This window comes from Pagrus pagrus (assembly GCF_965226575.1).
Source record: "Pagrus pagrus genome assembly, chromosome: 10".
Taxonomy (NCBI): domain Eukaryota; kingdom Metazoa; phylum Chordata; class Actinopteri; order Spariformes; family Sparidae; genus Pagrus; species Pagrus pagrus.
The window spans coordinates 13,124,924-13,145,209 of NC_140194.1; the positions used below are offsets into that span (position 1 = coordinate 13,124,924).

The 20,286-nt window shown below is 40.7% G+C and overlaps 1 protein-coding gene across 1 annotated transcript; it reads right to left on the bottom strand.

Moving 5' to 3' along the window:
• Positions 1 to 4,492: 4,492 nt before the first annotated feature.
• LOC311263481 (disintegrin and metalloproteinase domain-containing protein 10-like) lies at positions 4,493 to 20,208 on the bottom strand. The gene is made up of 16 exons (XM_084363565.1): positions 20,014 to 20,208; positions 17,639 to 17,789; positions 15,373 to 15,491; positions 15,085 to 15,243; positions 14,436 to 14,536; positions 13,361 to 13,510; positions 11,564 to 11,656; positions 11,298 to 11,481; positions 10,405 to 10,568; positions 10,104 to 10,287; positions 9,221 to 9,371; positions 8,945 to 9,128; positions 8,729 to 8,837; positions 8,421 to 8,641; positions 8,199 to 8,325; positions 4,493 to 7,563 (listed from the first exon to the last, which is right to left on the bottom strand). The coding sequence occupies exons 1-16, from the start codon at positions 20,078 to 20,080 to the stop codon at positions 7,340 to 7,342; spliced, it is 2,388 nt and encodes a 795-aa protein (XP_084219691.1). The 5' UTR covers positions 20,081 to 20,208; the 3' UTR covers positions 4,493 to 7,339.
• Positions 20,209 to 20,286: the final 78 nt, after the last annotated feature.

Sequence of the window (20,286 nt, forward strand, 5' to 3'; positions counted from 1 at the left end):
TCACAGTGTCTGCCTGGAGCCTCAGGAAGTGACTCCACTGTTTGAGTTGAAGATGTAAAAGCAATGTGATTTTACTTGAGGGAACCTGAAGAAGACCCTCCTCAAACCTTAGAATCAACACCACAGTGTAAATTTACTCAATTACAAGAAAAGGTCCTGGCCTATATACTATGTTTTTTGCAGCTACTCGATCTAGAGCGAGAACAATGGCGTATTAAGGTTAATAAAGCACTTACTTTGCAAGTGGAGTCAAAAAACTACTCTGGAATAGGGCTTTATAGTTGGACAAAATGTACCTTGAAATTGTACTTGAATACATGTGGTTAGTTGATTTCTGTCACTGTCTTTGGGCCACTATTGTGTGTGGCTGCAGGCAAATGATAGACAAAGGGTCTGAGATGCTTTCAGTGACACTTAAAACTCTCAAAGAAGAAACACAAACCCATTTCAACACTTGTGCTAGCTTACTTTCAGTCTCCAAATCCTCAGCGCTGAGTGGAGAGGTGTGTGATGGACTGAATCGGGGCGTCGCAGGGCGAGTTCATCTGCCACCAGCCTGAGGGTGAACGTGCAGATCATGTTACTTGTTCATGTCAGTTTGTCATGTAATCATTGCCTGATTGCATACATGGAGCAGAGAGGAAAATCACTTTGTATGGACTGACTGGCTGCTCAATAACGATACATGTGCAGGTGCATGTGATTCTCCCCTCTCTCACCTAGGTCAGAGATGATGTAGGACGACGTGGCGGTGCTGAGTCAGAAGCACTGACAGACTTCTTAGCATAAAAACATAACAGTCTCCGGAGATCTGGGCCTGTAAAACTGCATTCTTACTGCTTGCCTCTGTGAGATCACACGGACACACCAAATAAGCTCAATTTGAGGAATGTTGACTTCACTCTTTTGCATTACATCACATTTATTGAGCTGATGCTTTTATCCAGAACAACTTACAATAAGTGAATTTAGCCATGAGGACTCAACCCAAAAACTACAAGAATCTTGCAGGTACACTCATCTCATTAAATATGTTAAACTGCTTCATCTGCTACAGAAATAATAAGGAGAGAAAATATTTGTTTCGCAGAACACAGTTATTTGCCGCAGAAATGTTGGCACCAGCTTTTGGGAAACTGCTGGGGTGAAGATATTAAGAAACGCCGTTTTCAGTGTTCATGTGTAGACAGAAAAAACATTTTTTTTTGGCTTGTGTCCTCTGTTTGGCAGGCTTCTGATTGGCCAACGTGGCCTTACGGTAGAGGTCATATCGCTACCTGTTGTTTTGGCATGTGCTTGACAGCCTGCGTTTGTGTTTTCATACCGTTGTATGAAAACAGAAATTTGTTTTAAACCGGAGGAGGGAAAAAAATGTGTATTTAAAAAAACCTGTGTACGTGTGGACTAGGCCTGACACAGGCCTTTGAGTCTGTCCTAGGTCAGAACAAAGAATTACAGGGAGGCAGTGTTTGATATCTACGGTCCTCGCTTCTGAAATGGCCTACCAGAGGACCTGAGGGTTTCGCAATCTATTAACACCTTTAAAAGGAATCTTAAGACTCACCTGTGTATTTTTGTAATCTATGTTTTTTAATCTAACCTCTTCTACTGTGCTACTCTGGTCTCTATATTGTATTTCATTTGTGTTATTTTATTGTATTTCATATATGTCAAAGTTGGATCGGATTAAAAAAGCAACAGGGTTAGATAGATAGAGAGGATCATAGATAGGATTAGTTGAGAGTCATCTGCATACCTGATGTGACTCGGAGTAAAAAGAAAAGAGGAAGGGATCGAGAACAAAACCCTGAGGGACCCCAGTTTTGAGTCTGCAAGGTTCAAACACAGATTAAGTTGTTTCAATTAAAGGAAAATCCACAGCAAATTTTGTGATTCCTTCAACTGGCAGCACATTTCAATGTTTTTTTCTCACAGCAGCCAAAGCTTTTATGAGACCAACAAACTAAATCCATGCAGACGGGCTGAATGGAGCAGCTTTGACAACCTCACAGGCAGGAAATTGGACAATGAACTGGGAGTTGTATTCTTTGCTGCCACTGTGTTTCCAGCCTGGGTGACACTCAGCAGGCTGGTGCCACTTTCACAATCATGCTTTGTCACAACGCTGAAACACAAAAGGTGCTGCTCGCTTATATAGGCTGTGACGTCAGCTCCTTGCACAAGGCTGAAATTCTAACGCAGAATATTGATCAGGGTTAGAAACACAGTGAGTGACATCAGCTTATGGAGAAGTGTGACAAAATGGACGACAGCATCTGTAGCAATAATGTGAGCTTACTGGAATACAACTCAGCAGCTGCATTATCCAGAAAATATTGAACCTCAGCCAGCAACTGCAGCAGAGGATCCACATTGAAAATCAATAGCGGGCCACATTCCACTGCATGTGCTAATGCGTGCTTCCAGGACCTGACATACACTCTCCTGTGGTTGTTACATCATCAAACACATTCACGCTCATCAGTTAGTATTGACAGTGAATAATAGTGTGTAAAAAACTCATTGATGACACTGTGAATAAACTGTTGCGGCTCAGGAGAATAAAAATGTCTGAATTTGCTTTTCCTTCTTCCAACGTTACTCAAATAAACCAAACTTTTCTGAGCTCACATGATATTTGTAATTCAGTTTCTTGATTGCTGAAGGCCTCTTCTGTGGAACCAGAGGGGATGAGGAGCTGCATTTTGCTTTGCACTGCTGCGGATGTTGATGTTGATGACTCCAAAACCTCTGGACCCAACATGTCACCCTCAGCAGCTGCTCCCTCTGCTGTGGACGCTCCTCTACTGCATTCAGCTGAGTGAACAAGTTTCCTTCACTACTTAATTGAGGAGTTAACCACAGTAAATAATATATTAAAGATGCAGCTTTTAGAGCCCAACACCAGAGGAAAGGCAGATCAGACGTTTGAGTCTCTTCCCACTGCTACAGTTCATCTGAATGAAATGTACTTCATCATCTAACATCCTCTCATTTAACCCTTACACTTCTTTATCGAGCAGAATTTAAAGTTTAAAAGAACATTTCTAAAAAATTGGATTAATCCCATCCTTAATATTAACCTGCGAATGTCCAAAGTTTATAACGTCTGAAGATGAGCGATTTTTTTAATGAATGTTTTGGTGTTTTATTTCATTGTTAACAGAAAATGAACCTTGTCTGCCAATTAAGGCATGAAAGATATGCTAAAAAAAAATAAAAAATAAAAAAAAAATAGATTTTGTCATGTGAAGCACAGCAACAGAAAATAGAGAGGCTTCTCCTGAGTCAACATGTCGTGCCGTTTTTAGTCGTTTCTGCAAAGAAATCTTTAACCATATACTGATGCAACACAAAATGAGTGTCGGGTACATTTTTGTAAAATCGGTGATATGAATAATGAAAAGTTAGGGGACTTGTGAGAAACAGATTACATGTAAAAAATAAAATGAATTGAATAAAAATAAGAAAAGCATCGGCACACTTTGATCTCTGCAATATGAATGTTATTGAAGCTACTCTCCAGTCAGAGACCTTCTTTAAACATAAACAGGAAAGAAGTTTGATGCCTCAAGAAGATCTCTGACTAAAGGCTTGTCTCTATAAATGATAGTGTTAATAACATGTCACAAGTTGTTAGGTTCATTAGTTTAAGGTCAGTCTGAGCGTTGCCCTTTCATAAAGTTCAACAACTTACAAAAAGGATCTATGTACATTAAAAAAAAGCTGAAGCATTCGTACATTCAGAGTCAAGCTGAATTATTGTATGTGGCAAGTTGTCAGTCAATCTTCAAGCATCACCAGGAGAAAGTGAGAACAACAGAGAATAGATACTGACAGCTGATGCTTGAGGATCTCTGACTCGCCTCAATAAATATTACACAGATTGTTTGCACAGATGCTTTTCTCTGCTTCAGCAGCTCCAACAAATGCTCCTGAGGTGAGCAGTGATCCTAATGGAGAAACTGGTCATAATGAAAGCAGCAGCAGATATCTAAACATTAAAAAAAAAAAAAAAAGTTGGGACACTGCGCAAATCGTAAGAAAAGACAGAATTCAGCGGTCGTTTAACAAAAATGGTTGTAGTGTTCCCGAGCCCATGTAGCAACATCCTTTATACAATCATGTTTCACAAAGTGGTGAACCTCGCCCCCCCATTATGTTTTACACAATGACCCAAGGTTTTTTTAAACTGGGTTTTAAGTTGAAATCCAAAGCAGTTAAACTTCCCACAATGCAACTCAACAGCATCTTTTCTTAGAGTGGAATCTGAAACAGGTCTAATGACATCACCAGGGTCATCTTCTCCTCCAGAGCCCCGGAGGACATTATGCAACGGTTTTCACAGGCTGAGTAGTACTCTCTGGGATGAGTAATGTCCATATGTAAAATGTGTGGAGTGCCCTTTTAAATTCCTCCGCATTAAACCTCTGCATACACACAACTAGAACTGCAGCAAAGGAAGAGAAAAAGCCAAAGAGCACACATTACAGACAGTAAACAGGGGTCTATTTTATTTTGAACGAGTCTTTTAATTAATGCATTTCAAGTACTCCAAAAATTACATCTCTTTGCACAATACAATTTGAAATCTTTTTTTTTTTTTAGTAAAAATGTTCAAAGTGAACAAAAATTTCCGATACTGTATAAAACACAGTGAACATTAAAATCAGACAGTAGTATTACTTTTTAATCTTGTGTTCTTTCGGCCTACATCACCTACAACATTTCAACTCAATTTGGACATTTTTCAGTGCACGTTTATCTAAAAACTTTTACCAAGACTACGAAATTAAAAAGAAAGTAAATTTACAGGCATTATTCTTCTGCTCGTCTACCCAAACCATGCCACAGGATAACAAAGACAAAAATGAGAATGTAACATTAACTCCATCACCCTGAATTGTTTTTACCACTGATGATGGTGGAGAAAAGTATCATAAGCAAACTCCATTTCAACTAGCACATATAAGAACATAAATAACTTAGAAGAAAAGGAAAGTTTGTCACATATGAACATCTTTGAACAACTTACTCTGGAATTAAGAATACAAAAAATGGAACAGATGTATCAAAATGTAATTTTCATTTTCAAATGAAATGCAAATTTTTCCCAAGTACTGTACAAGTTTACATGTTTAATTCTCCAGGCTTAACAGGTGTGATCCAGCCTGGAAGATGAAATTTTAAAAAGAGCTCCATTTTGTACAGACATGAGAAGTTATAGCAACTGCTGACCCGCCTAGTTCATCTGCCATGTGAAATAAACTGTTAACTGTGAGACACATTGTTTCTAACGTCCCCTCCAGAGCACATGTGGGATCGTAACAACCATCAGGACAGTGTTGTGAGATATTAGTTGTGATTAGTATTGCATACATTTAGAAATAATAACGCCAGGATCAAATAAAGTCAGAGCACAAAAAGTGGAATATGTGATGCAAGATCCCCAAGCTTTTTAAGTCCGTGCAAAACCTTTCGCCCACGTCCCAAATCCTATTGGTGGGTGAAATATTTGCAGGGTAAATAAAATCCTGGGATTTATGACCCAATCGTGAAATCTCTCCGTTAGTGTCATCATGTTATAATTTTCCAAAGTGCCCCTCTTGCTCTGCTGCGGCGAGGGGAGGAAGAAAACACCTGAGGTCAACCATCCTTTTCATTTCTTCCATTTAAAGTGGCTCCAGAAGCTTCACAGGTTGCTTCCTGTGTTGAATAAAACCTGTGCACAAAGATCAGCTGTATAAAGTTATATGGCACGCTGATGTAAACTCACACGGACGCCTGCACTCATGAGCTCTAAAGGGGATTCAGTCCGAGAAGAGATCTGACCAGGAGATATCTGTAGGTGAGTTGCTTCAGAAGAAAAACAACAACATAAAAAATAAATCAAAAGAGTCGCTTGTTTCCTGTGAAACTAGTGAACACACTGAGGAACGTGTGAATAGTGTGACAATACTGCTGCGTTGCACTGATCCTTCCACTTGTTTTAAGACTAACATTAATAGCTGTCAAAGAAAAATAGTGTTGAGTGACATACAAACATTACAGACCTTGGTCAATTAATAGTCACATTTAATAAATGTGTCTGCATGCCCACATTGAAAAGTTCTTAGATTCGCTATCTGAAGAATAACAGAATGATTTAATTTTACAATTTTTTTTTTTTTTGTTTTGTTTTTACATCCACACCGGAGTCATATTTAAATTTGTTTCCACACTCATGTAAACTAACTCTTTAACATGATACACTCTCACTTCTAAACTAAGCCACAGCAGCCTTCACTTCCCCTTGTCTTCATATCCGAGCAGGTAGAATCATCATCATCATCATCATCATCATCATCAGTTAGTGGTTATTCATTCTTCATCATCAAAAGCAAATTGGTAAAGACAATTAAAGGTGTACCAAACGAGGTCATCTTCCCTTTCTGTTCCCACATGACTCCTTACCTCATCTAGCTTGTTACACATGATGTTAGCAAGACAATTAAAAAAAAAAAAGATGAAAAAGGGGATCTTGAACAAAGAAGGCCTGAAAAGTGGGATATGGTGACCTTGTTCAAATTCAAAATCTAGCAATCTAACGAAAGTGAAAGAGATCCACCTGATTGGACGACTGCGCAGAGAACTCGCTAGCATCACATCCTCAACAGCAACGTCCGAGGACCTCATCACAACCATCATTCCTTCAATTATGTGTTAAGAGTCCTGAGAGCACTAACCGAAATAATAAAAGAAAAAAAAGTGAAGAATTACACATTTACAGTAGAAGAAATAGTTTGTTTTCACTTATGATACACTAAATATGTACAGTCACATGCAGAAAGACTGTCTGCACGAGAGACCGGAGCCTGTGTCTTTTGCCGTTTGACATGTGTAAATCACAAAAGTGCCGCAAATCCCCACTGAGTGTCTCTCAATCCTGGCTAGAATGGCGAAAAAGAAAAAGCACGGAACAATTCACCAGCAGCCACGGGCGTGTCACTCAAGAAGACGTTGCAATAGAACGAAAAACACATCACAGAATGTACTAAAGCTACACATGATTCCTTAACTCCTTGGCACTCCTTAAAGAAAAAAAAAAGGTGGAAAAAGATGCTAGATCACACTGCATTGGAAATGGCTGATGGTCGAGTCCACTCCACAAAGAGCCAATAAAGTTGCTAGATAATTGTTTTCTCTTTTTCACTGTGTCTGTTTTGTCTGTAGATGGAGGATATGATGATGAGTAACAACCATGTCAGGCTTTTCTTTGGATGGAGTGACGCTTTTGTTTCCCACTGTAGGCACAAGGAGGAGCCAAGGCATTGGGGGGAGGGGAGCGGGATGCAGGGTCTCAGCGTCTCATCTGGCCCATCTGATAGTTCTCTCTGGGCTGACGGTGGTGCCTCTGGGGCTGCGCCTGCCGCTGAGGCTGCCTCTGAGCTTGCCGCTGGCCACCGTGCCCGCCGTGTCCGCCGTGCCCGCCGTGTCCGCCGTGCTGGTGGGCGTGCGGGTGCTGAGACTGGTGCTGCACCTGGGAGTTAGCATGCTGCTGCGCTCGCCGCCTCTTCAAAGTGCCTGTTAGAAGAGAGGCAGTTAATTGAGCTTGTTAAAAGACAGACATACTGTGGGTGCAGCTAAATTGCACCTTGTGACACTCTGCTACCGGTGCTCACACTGTGAAAGATGAGCCTATTAAAACCGTGGTCACAGACTGTGTCACCTGTGCGATATCAATTTGGATGCATGTCAGATGATATGACGCTACTGCACCGCTCTCATGTTATGTAGCAAAGCAATTAAACAAGCTATGGCTGTGGTCCTGACACCACCATGACCACTCATGGAAAAAGAGGGGCATCAACGCTTGTTGGTGTATTTTGTGTTATTTCATGTCATATTCCAAATGGTTTGTTTCTTTCCTCTGGGACAGTCTAAAATCATACAGTGTACAGAGGCTTTAACGAACATGGCAATAAACAAGATGTTACTACAGAGACTCGAGGTGTCTTCATTAAATTCATTCCAAAATAAAGAACATGAGTGCTAAAAGGAAAAGAAAAGAAATCTAAAATAATTTAAAAAAACACTGTGACCGTTGGAATCCTCGCTGTGAAGGCTGTCTTCACACATACACAGATATTTTTCGGAAACGTTTTCAAAAATAAAACTACGTTTCTTTGGTGTGATTCTTTGCAAATCTCTGGACTCACCTGGAAGTGGTTTGGGAGGGGGTAGTTTGGGGTTACTGCTCGGTGTGTGCACACTGCAGATCTTAATGAAGCCAGCCATGAGCATGATGAGGGCAATACCCATTAATAACACTGCCCACCAGTGGGCCTGGAGAAGAGAATCAAGCACAAATTAACCACAATCGACAGAAAAACTCCTCATAATAATAAACTCACCATCTAAATCAGAATCAAGATACGTACCACGATCCACTCTGCAATGTTCTCATAGAGCTCTGGGTTGAAGATGGCCTTCTTCAGCCTAGCCAGTGGTCCGTCTGCGTCTACCAGACGGCACTTCATGAACACGTCGCAGTATCCCTTGAAGTCGTTGCAGGGCGAGCCGGCCGGCAGCGTGGTCACTTTCTTATTGAAGAAACGAGCCAGGCGCTCTGACCCTGTGCTGCTGCACGTGTTGGGATTCACTGAGGAGATGAATCACAGACAGTCAACACAATTCAAATGACAAAGATGAAGAAAGTAGTTAACAAGGTGGGTAAAAAATGACTCACTCTTCTCCATGCAGCACACATGGCAAAGCTCAGTCTCGTCTTTGCCATCTTGGCTGGCACAGGTGCAAGCCTCGAGCCCATACTTCTCACAGATGGAGCCGGAGCAGCCCTGTGGGGGAGGAGCATGAGGGCAGGCGAGATCAGACACCGACTGTTATCAATATAAAGTTGCTATGACAACCAGTTCTACCAGGTGCGAAGTCTTCAGCCACTCACCCCGTTGAGGCAGACTTGAGTCTCTCCATGGCAGGCGGTGAAGTTAGCCTTGGGCTCAGACGTGGGGCACTGGGGACTGACACCATTACACATGCCCTGGTGAGCGCACTCCGACTCCTCTCTGCACTTCTCGTTACGACCCTTGTAGGAACACTCAGCTGTACAACAAGGACCCTGGCTGGGACTGGTGGAAAAGATCAGACAACAAATTGTCAAAAATGAGCAGGTAGATCATCAGAGTATTCAGGCAAACAAAAACCGAAAGCGATGATCTACCTGCAGACTTTGTTGGGCTTTAACTTGCACTTCTTATTGTCTGCCTGGTTGGCGTCATAGCAGCACTGATCCCTGCACTGATCGCTGTAGCCACAGTCGCACTCCTCTCCTGGCTCCACCAGGCCGTTACCACAGATGGGCTGGCCAGACTCTGTTTGTGGAAGGAAAAATAAACAGTCAGAATCCCAACACTGAACATGTTGTTTTTATACTTTGACTTCTTGTACTGAGGACAACAAGTGTAGGGGAAATCATTTACTATGAAAACTGTCATTACAAAACCAACCAAACAAAGACAAACTACAAAGAGAATGAGCAGCTGAATTAAACAGGAAACATCAAAGTGTTTAAAAAAAAACAAGACAGACTCTTCAGAGAGTCCAATAACAATACACTCAACAAACACTCCTCATCAGTTTGCTTGAGGAAGTGTAAAGCAGTACGGGTGTACCAACAGATATTGGCATCCAAACACTTGTATTTTCCAGTCATATCAGCTAAGACGGATGTGCACAGGACTTTGAACAGAATGAGCAAAACAAATTAAGCTTTTAAGGAATGCCAGTCAGATGGTTAGCAAGTGAATGAGTGTTTTAAGAATGTTTTTCTATGATAATGAGTTGACTGTTGTATTAAGTGTGAGAAAAGTATTTCGAAAATTCCACGACACTGTCCAAATTCAGTCAGTAAAAATAACACTGGACTAAAGCCAAGGCTGCTTTTCGAAGCTAATAACAGCCAATATGATTGTGCATCCCTTGCTGCCTGAATTAGTTCAGTAATAAGGCACTGGGGCTAAAATATCCCCTCAGTAAAGGGAAGAAGGAGAAACAGAGTTATAATGTGATTTGAATTTATAAAAAATATGAAAGGAGGAACGTACCGACAAAACAGTTGCCCCTCTTTTTCTCCAGAACCTGGCTGATGTTGCGCACGCTACAGATGGAGAACTTATTATTGTTGAGCTTGTCTCCGGACGTAGCTCTTGCATACATGATATAATTGCCCTTCTCCTTCTTGTCTTGGCTCTTGGATTCTCCCGGGGTGCACTCGGATCCAGAATCGTGCTGAGAGCGAGAAAGGAGAAGAAAAATCTCAGGTTAAAAGCGGAAGGGACAAAGTGTATGAGCCTAATAAAATCCTTCTCACCGTGCACGAATGTGTGGCACATCTAAGTAACTCACCGGGGAGCCAAAGTTGTGTCCTACTTCATGTGCAAAAGTGATATGGGAGACTTTTGGAGGTACGTGGGAGGCGTAGTTCTGCACAGTGATTATACCAGTGTTGAGAGATTTCTTTTTTCCATCCGAGTACAGCTTGCTTTTTTCACAGATGCCTCCAGAGCTCCCTGCGAATGAAAAGCACAAGTTGGAACAAACCTTCTAAACCACAGCCACGAAACATGAAGGGTTTTGCTCACTGGAGAGGGAAAATCAGATTAATGTCACAACAATTTTTCAATTACACGTCCAAGTGACATAATGGCTTACTTCAAAACCTAATGAGCCAGATTTATCAACACGGTTACAGTTCATGCTAAATTAAAATTCAGTTAGTGGTCCCCGGCAGGAGACACATAACCTCCCACAGAAAATTAAAATTTTCAACAGTGCAATATTTTTAAAACTTCAAATTACGGATGTAGCACAGAGAACATTTTAGTTGCGATTTCAACACATCAATCACAGAGTGCACAAAACCTTTGGGAATCATCGCATCTGCATGTTGTCTGAGTTGATATTTGAAGCTGTAGTTGTTTCTCATAACAGTCTGAATCAATTAGCATTTGAAATCTTAAATATGACTGACACTTTTTCTCATCGTGGCGCACAATGCAGATAAGTTACAAATAACTTGTGTTGTTTTTCCTAGAATAATCTTGGGTATAACGATCAGGCATCCCTGCTTATAATGAGCCTGCAGCCCAGTACAAACAATACGATGTGTTGTGTAATGGTTTAAAAATGTCAGCTTCTGTTTGTTATGGATGCGCTAATGTCTGGCTTTAAAAAAAGGGACATTTTTTTGCACTCGCTTTTCACAGATGACACACTGACTGTGTGTCATCATTCAGTACCTGAGGGGGCTCCAACCCAGGCCAAACCCAACACCCCGTCATCAAAATCTCTGTCTGTGAAAACGTAGGCCAAGCAGTAGTCGTCGTGGTTCTGCTCCGAGTTCAGCTCCAGGAACTTCTCCACCCCGATGTTGGCGAAGCGGAACGGGTTGGACCTGTCCCTCTCGTCATTGGTCATGTTTATCTACAAAAGGGGATCAAGATGAGTTCAGGGGGAAGAAAGGACCAAATCTTGAACATAAACTTAAAATCAGTAAGAGACTTACCCTGATCCTTTTCACCATGAAGCTAATGTTGCGAATGCCCATGAAGTCTGTTCCCTGATAGATGGCATCAATGGCCTTGACATGACTGGAGATCTGAAAGAGTAAAACACAGATTCAATCTATACTGTCTGCAGCTATGATGATGAAAACGATAAGTGTAAAGTATACATGTAGATTAAAGAGGTAAATAATAAGAAATTGGTTTCATGGCTCCGTCTTGAAACCTGAAATGAATAAAAAAAAGCTTTCTTTACCATACTCTACAGTGTTTTGAATGATTCAGCCTGATAGTGTTGCAGCGTTGCTCTGCTTTACCACCATCCTCTCGACAGTACAATTATTCTCTGAGTGTGAATGTGGAAAATCATTTGGGTGCGCAAGTAATTGACTCTGAGTTCAGACAATGAGGTTGGCAAAATACACAAATTCACTGAGCTCCTAATGCAGCAAACCAGTCATCTCTCCACTCTTATTCTCAAAGAGCAGTGTACAAAACATTCAGATTGCAGCTTGTCATTTTTAGCTTGCACAAAGAGACGCCTTCGCTGGATAAAATGATGGGTCGTATTAGCTGTCGCTATTTAATGCTTATTCCATGAGTAACCTGATCAAAGGCAAGCCTGTGCTCAGACAACGATTGTTTATGTGGAAAAAACCTCCCCTCTGTAAGTACACGGAACAATCAGTGTGGCTGCAGCTGAACAACTCCAAAAGAGTGATACATCTTCTCTCTGGCAGATCATGTCACGTCACTTTCAGGAGCAGAAACCTCCCGATTAAACTATCATTCATATCATATCAATGATTTAAGCTGATAAACTTCATAGTTTTGAACCGCTACCTTCAGTATTTGGATCTAGTAGCTCGAGAAAAATAATAATAATAATAATAACATTTTTGTAGACTACAACTGTTTCAATGTGTCAGATACACATTTAAACGTGAGTATTAGATGGAACTGTATCAGCAGATGCACAATATTAGTAACTGTGTGATAATTGTGTAAAACCAGTTACCCAGTAAATATTATTCTCTTCTCTCTGCATAGTCAGATTGTTGTGTCTAACTATGTTAGTGTCTCTGTATGATGAGCACAGTCAGTAGGTTAGCTTATGTTAACAAACTTAGACACGTTGACTTGATCTATATAAAGTATTCAAGGAGTAGTAATGCCACTTTTCTGTCTAATTTTAAAGAAATGGTTTAACTTTTGAGAAATATACATATAGGCTTTCAAGCACAGAGTTAGATGAGAAGATTAACATCACTCACATGTTAACATGAAGCAGGTAGTTTATCAAGCCTACCAGCAGCTCTAAACCTCACAAAATAACAAGTTATATCTCATTTGAAAGGGTGGTATTGATCTTCTAATTTAACACATATAAATACACATATTTCCAAAGGTGTCAAAATACTACTTAAATATACCATATTTCCATTTGAATGATACTGTCGTGGACATTTGCTATGTGTTCTGTTGTGTGCTTCCAGGCTCTGAGTTGAAATTTCACACAGAAAACCAGGCATTAATGCGTACAACCCTAATTTAAAATGATGATTTTTCTGTTTGTTGTTTTGTTCCTCTGTTGTAAGCGTTATGAGTCACCCCTTGCACTGAATAAGAGGTGTTATTATTCCAATACTAATTAGCCTTTACACTCTCAGATGTGAGTGCTGGTTAAAAATAAGCCTCTCCACCAGCATCAGACAAAAATCCAACATACTGACTGTAAATCTAATTCTAATAGCACCAGAGTGGCGTGTGTTAACTGAGCGACAGTGATCGTGTATTACCTGAGCAATGACAGCCTCTCTGGTCTTGTAGTACTTGAAGAAGAGGTGGTCAGTCTGAATGAAAAGCTGGCAGGTGTTCTTCTCGACCTGGGCCATCCTCCTCTTCCTCAGCAGCACGGGGTCATTAGAGCCCGCCTCAGTGTGGAGCTCCTGGTGTGAGTGGAGCCGGAGATGCAGAGCAGCAAATAGACAGTTGAATAAAACATATATATAGCATTTTAAACCAAACACTGGCTAAATAAATAATGTCCAGTATTTTTAGGCTGTGGTTTTTCCGCTGCAGTATGTTCATGAAGTGCAACTCTGCTAAGAACATACTGTGCTATGTAAGTTACATACAAGATTATGGTGAGAAGAAAGGAAGGAATTATCAACAAATAAATAAAAATAAAAGCACAGCAAATGTTAAATTAAAGGAATGTTTTCGTTTGGAGAAACATATATTGGAAAAACCATTAGCATATATTAATCTACCTAATATTACGTTTTTTAACAAATGTTTCCTTATGTTAGAGCTGGGCGATATGGCCTTAAGATAATATTGTAATATTTTTTGGCTACATCATGAATGCAAAAATATAAATCACAGTACTTTGTATTTGACCAAATACCTTAATATTGATATTGTGACTATACAGTAGGGATTACTACTGGTACTTTCACAATATATTAATACGATGATATTTTTTATAGAGAGCCTGGTAAGTTCAGAAAATTGCATCACTTTACTTTAATATGGCCTTTAAAAGCCAGGAAAAGACAACACTTACACCCATGTAATGATGTAACGATATCCAAAATGAAATGAATTTTTCTCACTGTCAGTTGTTTAAGGGGACTGCTTGGCCTCAGCAGAGGTATGCGCTCTACTGCTACATTCTATTTTTTCCTTCAATTGAGATGAGCTTCTTATTAGTCATGCAGGCGTCCATTTATTGCACTGAGAGAGATTATTCTCATCAATCAATATAACTTCAAACAGAGACCTAGAAAGAGGCATCCATGGGTATCTCTGACCCTGACTAACTGCCCTGACACACTGTAAGGGTTTACTGTGGTGTGTGGTGATTTTCACCTTGGGTGGCTCGTGTACGGCCGAGGTTTGGTACTTCTTCATCCTTTCAAACACTGAGCTATCAGCACAGCCTCCCTCTGGGCCGTACTTGTGCGGGTAGTCTGAGAGAGAGAGGCAGACAAAACACTGTTAGGATTATGGGAGACAATGTTAGCTACTTAACCCCCTGAGTCACTCTATTTCTGGCGCTATTCATGATCAGCTAATGGATGTACTTACACGCCACTTGAGCCTAGCACTGCTATGTGAGCTGCTACTTTCCTGTCGCTCTCATTAGCGATTCCTCTCACATTTCTGTTTAATTTGCCCCTCAGCCACATACTATATGTACACAGATGATTTCAAATTAGGGGGTGCCAGTGTAGTGAAGTTAGCTTTGTGCTCACTATCAGTACCAACATTGTAAAGACTGCTAAAATGAGCCAGTAGCCCCAGAGAAAGATTGTGTTACTCAGCTAATGAGCACCTCGGGTATCTGTGCTACCTGGAGGGCGATCTCACCAGTCTGCCTCCATCAGCTCAGCTGTCCTAACCTTGCACTTCCTTGATGATACATTTACATGCACACACGTCCAATTACACATTCTCTATGATGACAAGAAAATAGCCTGTCAAATTATTTGTGTAGCAGAAGTTGCTGGGGACTCACGTATATCGTCTTCATGATAGATGACTGAGTGGAAGGGTACGTCTTTTCCCTCCAGGTATCTCTCAGCAGGCTCCACATAGTAGGTTCCCTGGTAACTCTGAATGAAGCCCTCAAACTTACCATCCACAATGGCACCATGAGTCAGGGTACCTTTTTCACCTGGGAATCCAATTACAGAGTTATACGTGTCAGGGGATTCACAAAAAGATCAGGCATTCATGTACCAGAAAAACATAAAACAGCGGATATGTAATAACAAGTTTATCAAAATTTGAAGGACTGTCTTACCGAAGATTTCTCCAGTGTAGATATGAGAGGTATCAAATGGGATCTCTTCTCCTGAAACTTCCACCTTTAAATCTTGGGCAAACAATGTTGTATCCCTCTTCATTCGTAAGTTAAAATGCCTGAAATCAAAGAAATTAAATTATAGGCGACAGGAAAACAAAAGACAGTCAGTTGTATGTGATGACACAGGTTACAATGTAGGAAAACAGCGCTATCTATGCCGCAAGAAGTTTGTTTCTGTGATGTCCCAAAACTGTCTGCTGATATTATTCATGTCACAGAGTGTGCGCCTATGGATTTGGGTGTGGATCTGAATTTGGGAGGTAAGCAATATTCATGGACCCTTTGAGGAAAAGGAGAATGCAAATGAAGAATTCGAAAGAAAGGGGGAAAAGGGTGAAAAGAAGGGCATGGTTTTGCTGAAAGAAAACAGCTATGCTGTTTTTTGTTACACAAGGGAACTGCAGTCTTTATCTTACAACAGAGGAAACCGAAAATCAGGACATCTTGAAACAATGCTGTTTTTTGTTGATCATACATATGTCAGGGAAACAATGATGCTACAGTAAACCTTGGGACTCAAATAACACCTACACAGTGCTCTTATGGTATGCTCATTTTGTGTGTAAGTTACTGGTCTGTAGGTTAGGCACAGAACCTAAATTAACAGCAAAAGAAAAACAGACGTCTTTGTAAAACTAGATGAGACGAATATGTTCAAACCTCACATGGAGACACACAAATCTGCCCCTGTACGTATACAGAACCTGCTGGACCGCATTTATTTTCTGTTATGACTTAATCTCAGTGAAAATGTCAGGTGCATACACAAAACCAGCAAGAGAAGGGTAGATAGGGTGCTGCAAATTAACTGTAAGAATTTGACTTGTGTCTCCAACTTTGTCATGAATTCAAAGGAAAAGAAGCTGACACCTTCCTGATTTTCAAAGGAACAGACATCTTCCTTCCGCGCGTTTGTTTGCACAGCTCTTATCGTTCTCTTCCCTATTAAGCAGCATCAGAGTTTGGGAACAGCAGGCCTGCTACAGGCAGGACGGTAAACAGCCTTTGCCAAGCTCCCAGCCAGATGGTCTTGACTTTGTCATACAGAGTGTAGACACTTTCTATCACACAACACCAAGTCTTAATAAAGCTGTACGATATGGTTAAAAAAAATCATATTGTGATTGTTTTGACAGAGTCACGATTAGTGGGAATGATCATATTTTGCATCAAAATTTCATTTCACTGAAAAAAACTGTTTGTTGTGGTCTGTACCAAACAAAAATGTTTTCTTACATCTGGAAACACAATTTGTAGGCCAGAACATCTCTGCCGCACTACAGTACTTCAATACAATGATGTTTTATCACAAATTTTATGATTTGGAAATTGCACTTGGGCATATTGTGATTTTGATCATATTTCTCGAAGCTGTGCAGCTCTAATACTGGATAAAGAACCCTGACATGGACAACAGGTGTTCATCAATTGATCTTGTATACCTTGAGGGGGTTCCCACCCAGGTATCAAGTGTACACAAACGCCCTGAAAACACCTAGTCCATCACAGGGCTAACCAAGATACACACAAACACTTGAATAGTTTCTATTTCACCTGACCTGCGTGTATTTAGATTGCTGCAGGAAATCAGAACAAATCCAACTGTGGTTGCAACCAATAATCATTTTCATTATTAATGAAACGGCTGGCTAATCTCCACAATAAATCAGTCAATTGTTTGGTCTATTAACATCAGAAAACAGTATAAACAAATGCCCACTCAAATTCATGCCTTCAGTTGCTTGTTTTTGTTAAACCAACAGTCCCAAGCCCAAAAATGATCAGTTTACTATCACACAAGACAAAGAATAACAAATCCGACCATCTGAGAAGCTGGAACTGGAGACTTAATATTCGATATATCAGCCATAATTAATAATTTTAGCGCTAATGGAGAACACGGGGAAAAAACAAGGTGGAGAATTAAAATCCGTCTTTGCCAAGGACTGAATGTGATGCCTCTGATCTGGTCTTTGATTTCATAGAACAGGACTAAATGTAAATAACTTTCAACCACACTGCAAATCTCTGCTGCAGCTGGCCTCCACCTTTAATAATAAACACCATAAGCATATAGGATGAGCTTTGCAAAGAAATAAGCAGACAGGCAAATAAAAAGTTAGATGAGAAGAAATGAAAATAGACAGAGGTCCAGACAGAATTTCCCTTCAGATTAATATGTAGTAAAAAAAAACTGACAAACCTTCCATGGGCATGAAAATCTAGATGAAGGAACTTGTCTTCATGAGAGAGCGCCCTCTTGGCCCTCTGATGGTTGCTGTGCACAAGCTCTGTGTCATAGGACAGGCCTTCATAGTGACGGATGTACTTGTTCAGGGGGTTTCTATAGTGTCCTGAGGAAAGAGGAAGAGAGGAACTCCAGTTATCAGCAAAAAGGAAAATACATAGAATTAAAGTAAACACAGGTATCCCCAGGTGTATGGATACAATTAATGAACAGTAATATAAAAGACAAACTATACACTATCAAATGTTTGGGAGAAAATACTGACATACAAGTCTGTAAGTTTGTAATAGCTTTGGCACAACAGTGTGTTTGTCCCATCAACACATTTTAGCAGATGGTACTCGTGTTTTGTATGTTTAGCAATACATCTCAAGCATCAGACACACACATTTGAGTCTCTACAGTGATATTAGAGTAAAAAAGCTACTTGTAGAGTAATAACTGATGCATGGTACATGTTAGGAAAATTAAGTGCCTAAAAAATAGATGATCAGACAGGACAGAATAAAATAATGGAAACTGGCAGGAAACCAGTATGGTCCGTGTTTTAACATTTTAGCAAAATCCTTTCAAGTCAAATGGATGCCAGTTTGTGAGCTGTGCTCAACAACAGCCCTCAGCATCACAGCATTATTATTTCGCCACCAGAAGAGTGGGTGGTGGGCTCGAAGGCAAAAGATTCTCGAGCACCTCCACCCATTTCACTAACTGCTTCACATGGAAAAGCAGTCTCTTTAGGAAAAACATAGTAATTTTGTGTAAGCCATTTAAACCCTTCTGAAAGTTACTTTGCTTTCTGATGTTTACACAGCACTGGTGTATCTGAAAGGACAGATCTTTGCCCCATACCATAAACCAAAAAGAAAGCACTTTGAGTGAATACTGAATATGTAATTAGTACTGTCTGACAGGTAATTATGCCTGACTAGTGAGCCATAAATTACAGGATTCAGTGTAACCAGTGCACAAAATTAGCACCAGCCACACAAGTCAAATGCTGGTAAAGTATGTAAGCGGCTGGTTGATTTTCTTCAATCACCAGACAAATAAAACAATAGTCTAATGAGTTGCTGGTTAAATGAGAAAACCCACTCACCTTTCAGCATATAGACAAATAAATTGCATTTCGCACCATGAGTGTAAGTATGTAACAAAGCTGAGTGTGTAGACCAGACCAGCTAGTTCTCTGTTCATGTGCAGTATGAAATATTTAGGGGCTAACATTAAATTTTTCATTAAGGTGACTATGAGAAGTGAAGGCCATGACTGCTCTGTAATATCTTAATTTAATCTGAAGACCTTCAACAAATCAGATAGAAACAAGATTCCTGGTGCCTACATTTCTGTGATCACACAACACCACCAGAATCATTCAGAAACCCACAAAAACAACATTAAAAATGATAAAACTGTGTGGTAAAGCACAATCAAGTTCATCTTGAGATGTTAATTTTCCATCACAAGAAGGCCTTACTGTGTGGAAAAAGTTGTGATTGCTACTTTTGTACAGTTTGACAAAGGCTCCAGCTTGAGATAAATATAAACTCTACAACTGGAGACTTGTGCAGAAGCAAACTGGGGCCATATATCGCTAATTTCATCATTGTGGTGTAACATTTGAAACCACAGCTGCGGTGTATAGCAGGTGTATGAAGCCATACGTACATCACTTGTCGACACAGCATTTTTACGAAGAGGCAATTTCCTAAAAATCACATTATTACACAACGTTGAATCCGGAGTTACTGTGGCTCACATTAAGTTAAATCACTGAATACCGAGAACGGCACAAATCGACCAGCGACCGACACACAGGAAACTGAATTACGCCAGCAAACCTTAAAACTTGTGCCATATAAATTATAAACGCCGACACGGTGCCGGAAACAAAATGTCAGTGGCTAACTTTCACATTTCGGGACAGAAATCGTTACGTTAGCGCATCCAGCGTTAGCTAGCACAAAGCTAACGGTCCGTTCACCCAGTCGGCATCTCCCGTCTTCTCATAACAATGGCTGTCGGCGCTATTCGCACGACAACAACAAAACCGATCCAACCCCGACAGCAAAAACGTTGACAACACATAGAAATAACTCAGCAATATCGGTTTGTTTCAATCGACTGCACCAATCCGCGTACGTCCGAGCGCCGCGTATCATTTGTTAGCTTCAAGTAATACGGCAAAAAAGGGTGCAGTCCTCTTCATAACAAGCAGGCCCTGCTGATCCCTCCTGTTAGCTAACGGGCTACCAGCCTTTCTGCTCCTCTCAGCCGCTGCTTCATGGATTCAACACAACTTGTAGGCTTTTCTGTGAAAACGCCTCACTCACCTTGGGTGCAGTTTAGTACGTAGACGAAGAGGAAAACTTTGAGAAGAAGCATTTCTGCTAAATCCATTGTTAGAGCATTGATACCGTTTTCACTTTATTGTCCTACTTAGATAGGCGCAGACGCCCTGTGTGTTTATTGCACCTTCCTCTCATCGCCTCCTCACTCTCCAGCGCCGTGACGTCAGACGCAGGGCAGCTTGGCATCCCTTCCCCCAAATGGATCCATGATCCAGGCCCGCATACATTACAGTCCGCCCAGGCACAGCTAAGCAG

Excerpts from the sequence above, each read along its gene's own strand:
- LOC311263481 (XM_084363565.1), bottom strand. The coding sequence starts at position 20,080 with ATGGATTTAGCAGAAATGCTTCTTCTCAAAGTTTTCCTCTTCGTCTAC. Across the intron at positions 14,537-15,084 it reads CTATCATGAAGACGATATAC|ACTACCCGCACAAGTACGGC; the intron begins GTGAGTCCCCAG and ends TCTCTCTCTCAG. Across the intron at positions 9,129-9,220 it reads AAGCCCAACAAAGTCTGCAG|TCCCAGCCAGGGTCCTTGTT; the intron begins GTAGATCATCGC and ends CTTTTCCACCAG.